Raw genomic sequence first — 15,234 nt, 5'->3', positions numbered from 1 at the left:
GTAAACAACAGAAGCATATATATATTTCTCTGTACGTGTCTGTATATATATATATATATATATATATATATATTTGTTATGTGATAATACCTCTCATAAATTTCACAGGTACTCCCCAAGCAAAAGCCGACGATCTCGCATAGGGATTTGCTCAGTAATATCCACACCATTCTCAAGAATAAGCTCATCCAATAATAACATATCATCATACGGCATGCCAAATGAATCCCAATAGCGGTGATTGAGACGATCGGCATCAACGTCTTGCATATCAAAATAAGTACTTGTCAACTCGTCACTGTTGCTATTGCGTCGATCATTGCGTGCACCACGAAGAGATATGAAGAGCGTTACAAATCCTCCAGTCACATTTCGTTCCAATAAAGCCGAACTCAAACATGATACACGTCGTATCATTCTTTATTGTGTTTTTCTTTTTCTTTTTTGTGAGTATGTTTATATGTTTTCTCTTTCAGTCACCCTGTTGTTTAATCTCTTTAAAAACAGATCCCGCCGTCTGTTCGTATTTTCTGCTCGTGCTCCACACACTCAAGGCAGCCTGAGTCTCTCTTTGCTGCAGCGGTTCCGAGAGCTGACGTCGCTCTAGTAATACGTAATAAGAAAATAAAGAATGAATAAAAGTGTGAGAAATGGGTTTATATGAAAGAGAGTGAGAGAGAGAGAAAAGGGGTTAAAAGTGAGAAAAGATAAAAAAAGAGAGAAACCCCAGAGAAATCTTCAAAATAAGAAAAAAATCAAAAAAGAAATGAAAAAAAAAATACAAAAAAAAGCTAACAACCATAAATACACAAACGAAAAGAAATAGATATATAAAAAGGGAGAACATACCTGTACCACTTTCTTAACGAGTAGGATATATATATATATATAAGGCTACAAAGTCCTATCCACTCTCAATATTTACATTTTACATAATATAACCTAGTTTCATGAACATTGCGTCAATGATGATGCAAACATACGACGCATCTCCATTCTGCGCGTAGCAACAGAAGAGCAAGTGGCTTCCAGAAAATTTGCTGCAACATCTTCAGGGCTAAGTGCGCGTTTAGGCTCGGAAAGTGGAGGAAATACAGTTGATGAGAGTGGCCGCATCTCATTACTGCGGTTTCCACAGCTCGTCTCATCCAATAAATCAATCTGAGCTTCTGCCGGTAATGCAACGGCTGCCAAACACTCCGCCGAATGCCGCTGGTGTGGAGGCACGTGATTGAGCACCCATCCCAGTGCACGCAGCGGCAGACTTGGAAAGTACACAGACAGTAGTGGGTACACCTGCGATATGAGATCTTTAATAAAGAGTCGGGCAAAAGCCCCATCCGTGGTTCGCCAGAAGATGGCAAGTTCTGTAGAAAACGGCAAATAAACATCACGATGTGTATTTGAAGACATTAAAGGACTTAGTGAGCCTGTTTTGTTTGATCTTTTTGTTGAGATGGGTTTTGTGGCTGCTGATATGGATGTTATTGCCGTTGTAGATGATGATTTACGACCCGTACTACGTTCTATTGTAAACGGTTCAAGTGGTGGTAATCCAGTTATCTTTGCCACCACACAATTGTAGTGCACATCCCAGAGAAACACCCCAGCATCAGAGAAAAGCAAAAACATAGACAAATCTCCCAGTGGAAGTAGTGCACGTAGATCCGTTACTTCTCGAAGATAGTGTGTGGTGGCCCATTTCGTAAATGCGGCTCTTGGAACACCACTAGCATACGCTAATGTGATGCGATCACCAGCACCAGTACCAGCACTATCATTATTACTATTACTACTACCACTTTTGAGTATTATTGCAACAATAGTTTGAACAGGAGTTGAGCGGCAGGCGGTGGGAAATGTAAAGAGAAAAGATAATCGCAATGACTTTCGATGCGATGGCAACATGGAAAGTACGGATGTAATGCCTCTTCCATCCATTAAATACACTTTACCGCTGCTGCATCCCACTGCGACAACTTCACCATCCGCAGAAGTTATAGCAGCTGTAACAATATTATCTGGTAATAAACATTTTTGAACTGATTTAGCGAATTGAAATCGTTGTTCAAATGTTGTGGATAATGCCATTTTGTTATCCAATTCTTTCCTTTTTGAACCAGCCGTTTCAGACCCTCTGCGTCCTCCGATTTTCCGTGCTGCGGCAAGAGTACCGACAGCGGAAGCAGACGTAGAAGAAGATGAAAGACCAGAAAACCTCTTTAAATAAGATTCACCTGTTAATGTTTTGAAATCACCCGAAGTACCTGGTCGCATTATATCACTCTTAGTGATATTACCCAAAGAGCAACGTGTATAGCTGTTACCATCCAACCACACCAGGAGAGATATTGGGTGACGACGAGAGGAGATGGCATTACATGGCGTTTGCGATATAGCGGACATGAAAAAAGTTTGCAAATGACCTGAGGTCGTTTCGGGAATAAAAAACACTTTTCCTCGACGATTACTACTGAGAGATCCATCCTCTAATAAACGGTATTCAATCCCCAGTTGAAATCGTTCAGGTTTATCTTCTCCTTGTAAAGTACGTGGAACCTCAAGTGGTGGAAGTGCCGCTATATTTATAAGTGCATCATTATTAAATCCCAGTGTAAGGTACGATAAACATGGTGATAGTTGTAGAGAACTCAGAGTAGCGCCAGATGCCCACTCTGTGAGATCTAATTCCACCACCCGATGTCTTGATTTTCGCCTCGATGCCAAACCACAATAGGTGTCCTTAAAAAGCGATACTAAACAGACACAAACGACCTTACTGTACCCAACTGCGACGGCCCACTGTGTTTCACTCTGTGGTGCACAACTAAGTGCTATAACTTGTCCATGTTGAAAACCATCCATAATGGGAACTTCCACAGTTTCACACACAACATTATTGTGACTGCCGTGTGTTAGTGTGACCTTACCGTCTGAGAAACCACACAATGTAACGGAATAGTCAACAGAAACGGCAGTGAGAACCTTTCGGTTAGATGAAGTTCTTCTTGTATTTGTAACTTCATATTGCTGACTAGTCAATGCACTGCGTTCAATCTCACTTGCAGATATAACCACAGACGGTGGTGCATCTGCTATAATAGTTGTACCAAACGTTTCGGTTTTATTCTCATATTGGGATGGGCGAGAGGCCGTTGCCTCATCTAACGCGTCATTTACGCATCGCATAACCATCTTTGAAAAGAAACGGAATGGTGGTATAACATCATCATATAGATACTGCATTAACTAAAAAGAATTATTGGCTTCTCTTTCTGTGGCTTTATTATAATATTGTTTGTTTGTTGTTGTTGTTGTTGTTGTTTTTTTTTTGTAAGAAATAAGAACAACAAAATATAAAGGGAGAAAAATGGTAAAAAAGCAGTACAAAAAAAAGCCATAAAAATATGCTTCTGCATACTCATTAATAATATTGCACATCATCATAAGATGATGATGCTCTTATTGTATTACTATCATCTCAGTAAGCAATACTTTCTTTCTTTTTTTCGTCTTTTTTATTTTCCGTTCTTCCACAACCGCATGGAAAAGAAGGAAAGAAAGAAAAAAAAAACTTTTATCCCGCACATATACACATACAGAATCAACCGTATCTTCTATAATATCACTGTAATTTTATGCCGTATGTTTTTTTTTATTCCTTTTACTCCCTTCACGAGTCGCTATCAGTGCTATCAAATAGCTTTGATTTTGGTGGTGGTAAAGGTCTAGTAGAAATGTTTTTTCGTGCTAATGCCACCGGTTTCGTATCTTCTTCACTCTCACTCTCGCTGGAAGAACCAAAAAGGTTAGATTTCTTTGCGGGTGGTTTTGGATGTGGTGGCAGTAGTGCTCTTACTGGTTTTATAGGCTCCATCACATCACTACTACTGTCTTCACTCGTGCTACTGTTACCGTTATTTCCCCTCAACGACACAATATGTTTATTATCGTCTCGTTTTTGATTTTCCTCCGGCTGCTCTTGTTGCTGTTTCTGCTGTAGCTCTAATGGTGGTGAGAGAACTACGTTATCTGGAGTTACGGTATTATTATTATTATTATTATTATTATTATTATTATTATTATTATTATTATTATTATTATTATTATTATTATTATTATTATTATTATTATTATTATTATTATTATTATTATTATTATTATTATTACCATTCTTCCTATCTGAAACGGAAGGGATATTCAACGCATTATGATCAATTTCTTCTTGAGCATCTGTTGCTTGTGATGTTTCCTCACTTCCCTCCCATTCAACTTTTCTCTCCTGTGTTTTTTCTGGTATTTTAACTACGGGTAGTTGTGAGATGTACTCATTCGCGATATACTTAAAGGAATCCTGCTCTTCTGATACAATACTCTCACGCGACTCAAACTCTAAAGTCATGAGATTGCGTTGCTGTTCCACCACAGCTGCAATAATAGCCGCAGCACGCATTAAAGCCGTCATACCGGCATTATAATCAAAGAGTAACCCCGTATACTCTGCAAGCTGGTACGCATCAATAGCAGCTCTTGCACCTTCTTCAGACTCCATAATGGCATCTTGATCTATTGTATTTACATCAGCAAATAGTTCCTTCATGAGGCGACGGAAATCATCCGCCTCTTCGGCCTCTACAGCAGCGAGAGCGGCGAGGCACTCATTACGCAATTGCTCTCTTGCTTCTAGTTCACCCTTACTCCACGCAGTGAGTTGCGTTATTAGTTCTGTATATTCCTCCAGTAATGCGTTAGAAACAGCTTCTGCGTCAGAGAGAATTTGATCTCTCTCCTGCATTTGATGTTCAAAGAAGTTTGATAAGGAATCAAAAAAGGTTTCCATTCCTTGAGCAATTTCAAACCGTTCACGTGTTTCAGCAATATTAAGTTCATAGTGTGCCGCTCCATCGCGATGTAACCATAGATCTTTTACAATTTCTACAGTAGCTTGATGTTGCGCCATTAGTGGTTCTACCCAGTCACAATACATAGACTCCATATTACTACCATAGAGAGACATCATTTCTGCTTCAATCCAACCAATACGCCGTCGTTTTGCCGCCTCCATCTCTTCTGCAAATATTTTTTCTTCAAAACTAAAGTCAAGTCGTTCTCTCTTTTTAAGAGCATCTAGAAGCATTAATACATCTTCTGGTTTTGCTGGCATCCGCAGTCCACGCACAGCTTCTGTGAAGGCTACCATAATGCTATCCTGCGCACCTCGCAACTTTGCCCGTGTATCACCAAGCTGAAACTCAAGTCGTACTCGCTTGCGTGTTTCCTCATATATATCCTTTTTGAGTGTTGCTACCTTTCTCCCTAGTGTACGATTGCGTGTCATTGCATTCTCCGTAACTCGGCGTAAATCTGTTTTACATCCATCCAGCTCCGTTAGAGCACGTTGTGCGTCTAGGCGGAGTTCATCCATTTGTGCGGCAACATCAACGCGAGCCTCCTTTTTACCAATTTCACGTCCGGCTGCACGTCCCCGTGCGAAGTTTTCCTCCGCTACGCGGGCGCGGTCGGCGCGGAAGCTGTCCTCGCGTCCCTGCAGCTCCACCACAATCTCGCCGCGGAGCTGCTGCTGCTCCAACCACCGCCGCTGCCGCTCGTCCTCCATCAATTGGGTGTATTGTATGCGTTGGGCCTCGGCGGTGCGGCGCACATCATTCAACTGCGCCGTCCGCACGTGGGCCTCCTCCGTGGCGGCGGCGATCGACTCCCGCAGGGCGTCCGCCTTCGCGCTGAGGGCCGCCCGCACCTCCGCGCTGCGGTGTTGGAAGGCCGCGGCCTGCAGGCGGTGGGCGTCGCTGTTTGCGCGAACCGCCCGCAGTTCGTCGTCGGCCGCCGCGAGGAGCGACTTGGCGGTGTGGAGGTGCCGCGAAGTGTCGTCCCGCTCCGCCGCCGCCGCCCGCAGCGCCTCCTGCAGCCGCAACAACTGACGGTCGCCGGCCAGTCGAGTCTCCGACGCCGCCCGGGCCGCATCGCTCCGCTCGTCCATCAACTGCTGCGAGACCAGCGCGGCCGCGTCGAGGCGTTTCTGCAATTCCCGATTCCGCGCGTCCACCGCCCGCAGTAACTCGTCGCGGCGGCCAACATCTTCCATCACCCGCTGCTTCTCCGCAATTAACTCCTGCACAGACTGCTGCAGGGCCGCATCCGTCAGGGCAGACGACGTCGGCCGGTTCACGCTCTGCTTCCACTCCCCAGCCACACTAATGGCCAAATCGCGAATATCACGGGCACTCGTCGTGGCAGTATTCACCTGAGCTCCAAGTTTTTGCACCAGTGTCATGTGCTCCGCCGGAATTCCACTCCCCTCACCACCAAAGTTAGCAGTATGAAACCTATCAGCACCAGATAATGCCGATTCACGTACCCCACTGTGTAGTACAACAATCTTCGTACCATTAGAATCCATGTTGTGGGAAGCACTCGTTAAGGGTTCTGGGGAGGCTAAAATAAGTGCATCATTGTTATTTAACTTGTCATCTTCTACGAAAACTGTTGGTACCCTCGAAACATCCGTTATTGGGGCATCCACATGAAGAATACGAACTAATTGCACAACAAAAGCTACAGAGTCATTACCGTATAAATGTTTTCCAGAGCGTGGGAGTGTAGCTGGTAAAATGACAGTACGTCTAGAGTCTTCCATCATACCTAGCACACTAGACTCAAATCCTTTCGCCTCTGGATAAAGTGCCATAAAGGACTGTACAGGTTGAAAACTGTATGGACGATCACCATTAGTTTCTAGTAATTCATCAAGTTGTAATAGAGAATTATTCTTTCGAACTGCAAAGGCAGAATATCGTACCTTTACACGATGCGCTAATCCTACTCGAATTTCTCCAGTTGGTGGAGCAAAATCACTAATCACGGTAGTATTTGCAGGTTGTCCTGAAAGAGCATAGCAGGCGATACCAAGTACAGCCAAAAATGCGTCTACATGAGAATCTTTGAGAAACATAAAACTCCAACGTCTGCCTGTATTGTCACGAAAACTTGCATACATACTAACCTGTATTTCAAATTGAATACTCTGTTCATTATTTGAAGAAAGAGATCCAACACAGAGTGTTTCGCGACGTTCATTATAACATACCAAACTATATTTTGGCCGATCTGATGGAAGTGCTACAATGGCACAAGCACAGTTTCCTCTCTCAACTGTTTTACCATCCACAACTTCAAACAAAGCAACTGGTGTAACGATAAGGACCCTCTGCTGCATTTGTTATTACAGCTAGGGAAAACTAAAAATAGTGGTTGTACACCTTTAATGGTAAGGTGTACCGTAATATTAATAACTGTAATGAGAGAAACAAAGTTTGTTAGGGTAATGCGTAAAGATATAAAACTATGCGATACGCTCAAATATCCTTCTTATTTTTATTTTTTTGGTTTCTCGTCAGTGTAATCAAATATATTGATTTCACTCCTTCTTCTCTGATGTTGTCCGTATATTTTTTACTTATTGTGCCAAGACGATAAAATAAACCAAGAAAGAAAAAGAAGAAGAAAAAGAGTGATCCACCCTTTCCCAATAGAAAAAAAAATACATAAAGCAAAAAAATAGAAATAAACCGCTCAAAGAAAAAGAAAGAAAGAGTCAGCAAAGGAATTTTTTTTTTGCCTCTTTCGCTCTCTTTTTGAAAGAAGCACAAAAAAAAAAGAAGGATAGAAACTAAGAAAGGGGAGGCGCACATTTACCCCAGAGGTATAAAAGATGTTGAACGCCTAGCAGCAGCTGTACTATTTTGGTGTGCAGAGAAACATGCAGCAATAAAGGCCACAATCGCTAATATATTTGAGCAGAGTAGCCACACCCACATTGTGAGAATTCCATTATTCGGTCGTTGTAACTCCGGTAGTATTGAGAGGCGAGACTTCATTACATCCATCTCCCTCATTAGTTCAATCAACCTGTCACGGTACTCGCAAGTAACTGTTACTGTATCACGAAGATGTGTTCCAACAAGTCCTAGGGATTCCTCATTATATGAAAATTTTTTCCTTAATTCTTTTTGTTCTATTCGAGATTCATCTAGTTCATGTTGCAAAGCTTTGAGTTGCTTGCTCATTTGTGCAAGAATTTGCAGTATTGTTCCTCCATAGTACGTCTTAGAGGGAGGTATCACTTTTCCAGGGGAAACTATTTTGGAAGGGCACATACACATAGAACGGAGTTTATATATTTGGCGTTCTTCTGGTAAACATACAGTGGAGTTATTATCTATATACTCATCATAACTACAGTACATCGAATTACCCAAATTAATACTGTTATTAATGTTTCCACCGTTACTTTTCTTCTTTCGACCAGCACCACCATTATTACTAGTATTATTATCGCTACTGATGCCACTAGTACCACCGTTTCTTCCTGCCACAACTTCATCTACTTGATTAATAAGCTTCGTCAAATTTGCTCTTTTTCTCGTATTTCCTCCCTTCTCCATTCGTTCTTCTTGTTCCTTTGATGTATCAGTATTCATGCCTGTATTAACATTACTTGATGGCACCGGCATTACAACTACCGGTGGTGCCGGTAACATCATCTCCGGTGACTGATAGGATGCCTCTGTCTCATCCACGGCGTAGTCCTCTGTTAGTGTCTCCAGAACATCTACACCAAACACTTTAAATGTTGTCAGTGTACACCATGAGTCATCGGTGTGGGAAGTGGCCCACATAAATCGTACAAATCGTACAGGCGGTTGTGGGGCAATTTGAAACTGCTGCGTTCCTCGCCATGGACCAGTTTCAAAATTCCCAAGCACACGCCACTCATTCGTAGGGTACTTTCTACTTCCTAGTAATGTAAAATTTTTCACACTAGCACTAAAATGTTCAAGATAAACTAATGTTACAATACGAACCTCAATCTCACGAATTAACTGAACGGTGAAAAGTTTTCGTCTTGCTTTGCATGAACATATCATATACTTTTCTGTATCTTCATTAAGTAGAGATGATGCACCCTTGCATGCATGACTAAAATCTGTTAGAGTGGCACCTAGATACGCAGATGCGTAATTTGTCATGAAATCTGAGCTCTTACCATGTGGTTTCTCATTCTGCACTATACGATTTCTAGCCTTTAGAAATAGTAAACTGCACAAGATTCCCAAGACAACAAGTGCCGCTAACGTCAACATACGGTCTTTTTTCATGACTTGAGTACGCCCATGCACGCGTATGTAGATTTCTGAGTCACCATAACAATTAAATAATAGGGAGAAAAAAAAGAGAGGTGAAAAAAAGGAGGAGAGGTGCAGAATTGCAGAGGAGCTGTACGTTTGAGTATTAAGCCATAATGTAGAAGGGGTAAAGAAGCACAAAAAAAGTAAAAGAAAATGCGAAAAATAAAACAAAGAAAAAAAGAAATGGAATACCCAAACGTCACATTGAAAAACAGCAAGACAGAGAAATACAAGATCATATTATATATATATATATATATATATATAACTAAAACTAAAACGGACGATCTTAGGCTATATAGGTGCAGCAGAGGAATCAACAACTTTATCCTTGTCATCGGTGGTGACGGCTGTAGTGGTACTAGTAGAATTAGTGGTAGTTACTGTTGCAGAAACAGCTTCCTTTCCCTCATTTTTATCTGAGTGTAATGAAACTTCAGGTTCTTTTTCCTTTTTTGCCTGTTCCTGTGTTTGATTTTGTGATGGTGAATCCATGTCACCAAAAAGCTTGTCAAACTCTTCATCCATCTCTGTAAGAATGTCTCTCTTTAATTGAGGAGTCCCAGAAGGTGAATCGACTCCAGCAGCAGGTGTAGTTGTTGTTGTATAATTGGGTGATTTTTTGGTAACAACAGTCCCTTTCAGCAATGGCTTACTATCATTTCGGGTAGAAGTGGTGATACCAGTATAGACTGGTGCGCTTATAAGACCAAGGTCGTCCTCTTCATCATCGTCAATACCTAAAGAAAACGGTTGTTGTCTATTGGCCATTTCCGCACGTCGAGGAAATTGATTATTCCGAGTTCCCGTACTACCGAAAAATCCCACTCCTTCCTCCTTTTTTTCTCTCTCTTTAGCCGTAGCAGAAGTAGTAGTTGTTTTATTATTATTATTATTATTATTATTATTATTATTATTATTATTATTATTATTATTAGTGGTATTAGTATTGGGGGCCCTACCTCTTCTTGCCATCAGTGACACTGCAGCCGCTGCATTAACAGCCACCAGCCGTTCACCCATTCGCTGCATAACATTTAATCCCCACGACCTTGCGGCCATAACACCGTCTTTTGCTTTATTTCTTATCTCCGCCGCTTTACGCCGCGTCTGCGGTCCCTCCAACTGCGATACAAGCGCCTCCAGGCCGTTCTTTATGGCCTCCACGGGGCGGTCGAGATGTTCCCAGACGACATCCTCCGCCGTTGTGCGGGCAATCGTTATTGTTTTCGCCTTAATGAGGGGAATAATGGCGCGGAATCCACCAATGCTGATGTACGGGAATCCACGCTGCGCCAGGTGGAGAGAGAAGACTTTCAGTAAATTCATTTCTTCCGTGATGGGACGTCCTGTACCGAAAATACACAAATGAGATCCCCGCACATCTTTTAGCATTGCTGCCACCTTGTCAAACTTGTCACCATCGAAGCCAATCGTATCACCAACAAATATGGCGCCTGGAAGTCTTGCGAAATCGAAGCTCTCACGGGCACGGCAATCTACCACAATGTAACTTAAAGCAGCTGAGTCATCCTTAACAGTCTCCTTTACTGCAAAAGACTCCGCAAAATCCGAGCGCTCAAGTGGTAAAGCAGTAAAAGCAGCGTAATACTGATCTAAAGCTTCTGGCCCTTTACTTATTCTACAATCTCCAGGAAACAGCATAGAATCAATTACACGTTGTGTAGTACGTGGAGTATTTCGGTACGCAATATCTGCATTTTGTGCCAGTGATTTTCCAGATCTCAAGGAGACAAAAGAAACTGGTCTACCATCTTGTAAACCAGGGTCTACCATTTCTTCTTTGTTAGCAGGCAAAACAAAGGTAAGTGAAGATAATGCTTGTGTTATAGTTTCCTCTGTTTTTAATGCGAGGAAACGCTGGCGGTGTGCGACCAGGTAAGCAAGAGCAAAGTACACCGTAAGTGTTGGGTCACCCACAATAAGTATCCAGTCCCACATCCAAATTGCCTCATTATAATTATTATTAACAACAAAGAGTAAACGTAGCCAATTGAGCATAAACCTTCCAATATTAACCAAATGACGATCAAAATGAAGTGAGAGTTGAGGATCGTGATACTGCAATAGGAGACGAAAAATCCCAATAAGAGGAGCATCATAGACACGTGAAGTACTGGGTATTATAAAGTCTTTTTGTAGTGCATTTAAAAGTTTGTAGAGCCATTGTAGATTCTCTTCAGATGTTGGCAGCTCCGCATCGGCAATTACTCTTGTTAACGTAGAGGCAATAGTCGTGAGTTCCTCGTTAAAGACACAACCCGTTTCACTCGTAAATCGGGTGATGAATTCCTGCAACTCGACATCATTGGGGGATCCAGGAATTCCGTTAAAAGCCTCACGTAAGCGACCAACAGGATCCTTTCCTTCACTTTCACTGGAAGTGTTATTTTTATTTTCATCCTCTTCACTGGTAGTTTTATTTTTCTTCTTTTCTTCTTCATTGGACGGGGAACTATCAAGAAGAAGACCAGCGTAAAGCCGAAGCCGCCGGCTGCCGGTGAGTCGTGTTGACAAAAATGGCACCCGCACACACGCCTCCTGCAATGCTGTGATATCCGCATTGTTGTTATTGCTATTGCTATTGTTATTACTGTCGAGCAGTGCGAGCAGCCGTGACTCCGCTTCACTCATCTTTGTAGACTCACCTTTTCCGTGTAAAAGTGTAATAATAGTAGCGTATGTAGTTCTCTTGGTTTTTATAAATAAATAAATAAATATATATATATATATTTATATTTATATATTTATTTATATATTTATATATTTATATATTTATTTATTTATTTATTTATTTATTTATTTATTTATTTATTTTATATTTATATATTTATATTATATGAAGCAGGTGAGAATAGAGAAACACAGAGAGAAAAGCGAAAAAAGAAGAAGCGGATGTTGTACATACACATACACAGAATACTTGTGTCATCATCAATTGTGTAGAGTGGAGAATAAAAAGAAACAAAGAAAGAAAAATAAAAAGAGAGAAATAAACCAATGATAAACCAATCCAAAATGAAAAGAAAACTGTAAATGGGGTAGGGGCGGGTCACATCATATAATCATCTCAAGTACGTCATCATTGCTGTTTTCATCCAATATCGGATTTGGAATACTACGATCTTGCGATAGAAAAGCATTAGCCGCTGTGTCATCTTCAATTGTACTTTTAGGGCACTCACACCGTGTTATCAGGCGAATACCGCGTTCTGCAATAACAATATTCGTCCAAAAAGCCCCATGATCTAACTCGTGTGATATAAGCATTAATTTCAACATAAAGCTGTTAAAGTAGTCTGCCTCACCAGTCATTAGACAGTGATGACGAAGCTGTTCAACACAATTCACACACTTAATGTACTGTGCATCCTTCACACTATGACGTAGTAATTTAAATATCACCTCAACCAGTTCATCCACCGCACGCTGCACTACAGTAACATCATGAGATTGCACCATTTCTTGAAAAGCAGCAGTCGGATCAGCCGTTGTCACATGCATATTAATAAAATCAATATCAGTAGATCTAGTAGTACTAGTAGTAGTAGTAGTAGTAGTAGTATCATTGGAAGTAGCAGCAACCGTCGCGGCAGAGGAAGTAACACTACTCATCCGTTTCACTGTACAATCAGCTGTATTACAATAAGAAGATAAAGAGGGAGACGCACCACCAACAAGAACAACAGCAGCAGCAACTGTAGAGGGAGCTCGTGTGGATGCGTCCTCCACAACATCCGATGTATTAGTGCGTGATTCAAACTCATGTTTTCTTTGTGAGGCAAATGCTTTCTGAATTGCTTCAAAACCACGGATATTATTATTATTATTATTATTATTATTATTATTATTATTATTATTATTATTATTATTATTATTATTATTATTATTATTATTGTGATTATTATTCTTTTCATTGGTCTCAAAAACAAAGGCTTTACTGCATGTCTCTAATTTCGATCGAAGACTCGTAAAAAGTCCCTCTAGTGTATTCCCTGTTGAACCGAATGTGGTGGAATGGGTACGCAGGTGTTCTAGCAATGACGGTATAGTTTCTTCTATTTCTATTGATTTCCCTTCATTTCTGTTATTAATATTAATATTATTTCTATTAATATTATTATTATCATTGTTATTATTATTATTATTATTATTATTATTATTATTATTATTATTATTATCTCTACAAGAGCGTAACTTTACACGTAACATTTCGTTAAATTGCTGCAGTACTGGATTAAATGTATCTCGAGGACGAAGTACACACTTCTCAACTGTCATGTCCTCCACCAGAGACGCCAGCAGTTTCTCCTCCGCCTCTGTACAACGCACCTCTTCGTAGTTTGAAAATGTGAAGGATCGCACTTCCTCAGCAAATGGCAGAGGAGAAAAAAACAAAACATCTCGAGTTTCACTACTTGAGGCCACACAAAGACCAATAACAGGATTTGCATCTCGTGTCCGCACAAAACGTACAATCATCGCCTGTTTAGATGTCGTCATTGCCTGTACAATACTGCGAAACCCTTTAGCTCCAATCATATCATCTCCAAGTGGTGTAATAACATTCACACCGCCCATTAATATATAAGGCGGAACTTGTTTTAAAGGAACAAAACCAAGAGCGTCCAGTGATCGTGTTCCGTTAAGTTTCATCGATTCCTCTTTTGTTGTTGTTGTTCCACTACACGCAATAAGTGTTCGCCCATAACGAAATCCTTTTATGACATCTTTCTGTTGAAGCAGTAGTGGAGTCGTATTATCTTCACTTAAACTCATATATAGTGTTCTTACGCCAACTTCCATTCCCTCTGCTGTTGTGCGTTTCAATGCTGGTAGTCGCTCTTCACGTATCTTTGTGTAGAACTGAGTTGCTATACGCACATCCCCAATAGTGAGAGGAACTTTCAATAAGGCTCGCTGAGCAATTTTGCGTTTATTGGGTTTCATAACACTCTGAAGAGCTTCTTCTAGTGAAACCACCACACTATCATTCCCGATACAATCACACATAATGTGTAGAACCTTCTCATTCTGCTGCTTAATTGGGAGATGTTCTAAACTAGAGTTATTAGTATCCATATCATTATTACTATCATCGGCTTGATCATCTCTATCTTCGTAAATATCACTAAAGTTGATACCGACAACAACTAACGATATATCAAGTTGTTTAAAAGACTCTAAAATGTCATTAATTTCAGACTTCTGTTTCACCTCTATGTGGGCGTCTGTGAAAAGATACACAATACGTTCATATCGCTTCTTTTCAGTCCTCTCACGCATAACTTGTACACACACTTTTAGTGTTTCTAAGAAATCCACTTCATGTTTTTCCTTTTCTTCTTCTTTTTCTTGTCGTTCTTCAATACGTTTCAGTGGTTTCAAAAAGTCTACTGTAGGCGCAGCAAGAGCGCATGGCACAGAAATGCCGCTATGGTAGCAAGTATCATTCTTCTCCTTATTGCTATTCATATCCCCAGTGTTATTATTATTATTATTATTATTACTGTTTGTGCCAGTCAAAACAAGTCCCATCTCATCATGTGGTGCAATAAGCATTGCTGTTTCTACTGACCGGCGGCATATATCAATCACTACGGCTAATGATGATGACGGGCAGTTTAAATCAACTGCAAATACCGATGCTACCTTTAATGAGGACATAAACAAAAGTATCTAATGAATTATCTCAAGTTGAATTATTATTTTCTTTTCGTTCCTTTTCTTCCTTTCTCTTGGTCTCCTTCTCCTACACACACACATATCAATTGAAAAGAAAAAACAAATAAAAATAAATAAAAGTGAATGAAGAGGTATCACAACTGTTACACCATGTAAATAAATAATAACAACAAAACATAGTGTGTTATAGGTACGTATGCTTTTATAAGATATATATATATATATATATATATATATATATATATATATTTCTCGGAAAGGTCGCACAAAACGTAAAAAAAAAGAGAATGGTTACGCAGAATCACAAAAAAAGAAACACTCT

General features: G+C 40.5%; 6 protein-coding genes across 6 annotated transcripts; all 6 read right to left on the bottom strand.

Moving 5' to 3' along the window:
* Positions 1-102: 102 nt before the first annotated feature.
* LSM04_007586 (uncharacterized protein) lies at positions 103-417 on the bottom strand (the record flags this gene model as incomplete). The annotated part of the gene is made up of 1 exon (XM_067329817.1): positions 103-417. The coding sequence occupies one exon, from the start codon at positions 415-417 to the stop codon at positions 103-105; it is 315 nt and encodes a 104-aa protein (XP_067187514.1).
* A 531-nt stretch (positions 418-948) lies between these two features.
* On the bottom strand, positions 949-3,246 carry LSM04_005782 (uncharacterized protein; the record flags this gene model as incomplete). Its single annotated transcript, XM_067329816.1, has 1 exon — positions 949-3,246. One exon carries the CDS (start codon positions 3,244-3,246, stop codon positions 949-951), a length of 2,298 nt encoding a protein of 765 aa, XP_067187428.1.
* Positions 3,247-3,673: 427 nt separating this feature from the next.
* Positions 3,674-7,234, bottom strand: LSM04_003326 (uncharacterized protein; the record flags this gene model as incomplete). Its single annotated transcript, XM_067329815.1, has 1 exon — positions 3,674-7,234. The coding sequence occupies one exon, from the start codon at positions 7,232-7,234 to the stop codon at positions 3,674-3,676; it is 3,561 nt and encodes a 1,186-aa protein (XP_067187304.1).
* A 475-nt stretch (positions 7,235-7,709) lies between these two features.
* Positions 7,710-9,176, bottom strand: LSM04_002948 (SUN domain; the record flags this gene model as incomplete). Its single annotated transcript, XM_067329814.1, has 1 exon — positions 7,710-9,176. One exon carries the CDS (start codon positions 9,174-9,176, stop codon positions 7,710-7,712), a length of 1,467 nt encoding a protein of 488 aa, XP_067187282.1.
* A 324-nt stretch (positions 9,177-9,500) lies between these two features.
* On the bottom strand, positions 9,501-11,861 carry LSM04_003343 (Rab-GTPase-TBC domain; the record flags this gene model as incomplete). Its single annotated transcript, XM_067329813.1, has 1 exon — positions 9,501-11,861. One exon carries the CDS (start codon positions 11,859-11,861, stop codon positions 9,501-9,503), a length of 2,361 nt encoding a protein of 786 aa, XP_067187305.1.
* A 423-nt stretch (positions 11,862-12,284) lies between these two features.
* LSM04_003041 (Ku) lies at positions 12,285-14,894 on the bottom strand (the record flags this gene model as incomplete). The annotated part of the gene is made up of 1 exon (XM_067329812.1): positions 12,285-14,894. The coding sequence occupies one exon, from the start codon at positions 14,892-14,894 to the stop codon at positions 12,285-12,287; it is 2,610 nt and encodes an 869-aa protein (XP_067187292.1).
* Between the last annotated feature and the right edge of the window lie 340 nt (positions 14,895-15,234).

The sequence above is a fragment of the Trypanosoma melophagium genome, assembly GCF_022059095.1.
Source record: "Trypanosoma melophagium isolate St. Kilda chromosome Unknown ctg5segment0, whole genome shotgun sequence".
Taxonomy (NCBI): Eukaryota; Euglenozoa; class Kinetoplastea; order Trypanosomatida; family Trypanosomatidae; genus Trypanosoma; species Trypanosoma melophagium.
The sequence above is the reverse complement of the archived record's forward strand: the minus strand, read 5'-3'. Positions and strand labels throughout refer to the sequence as shown.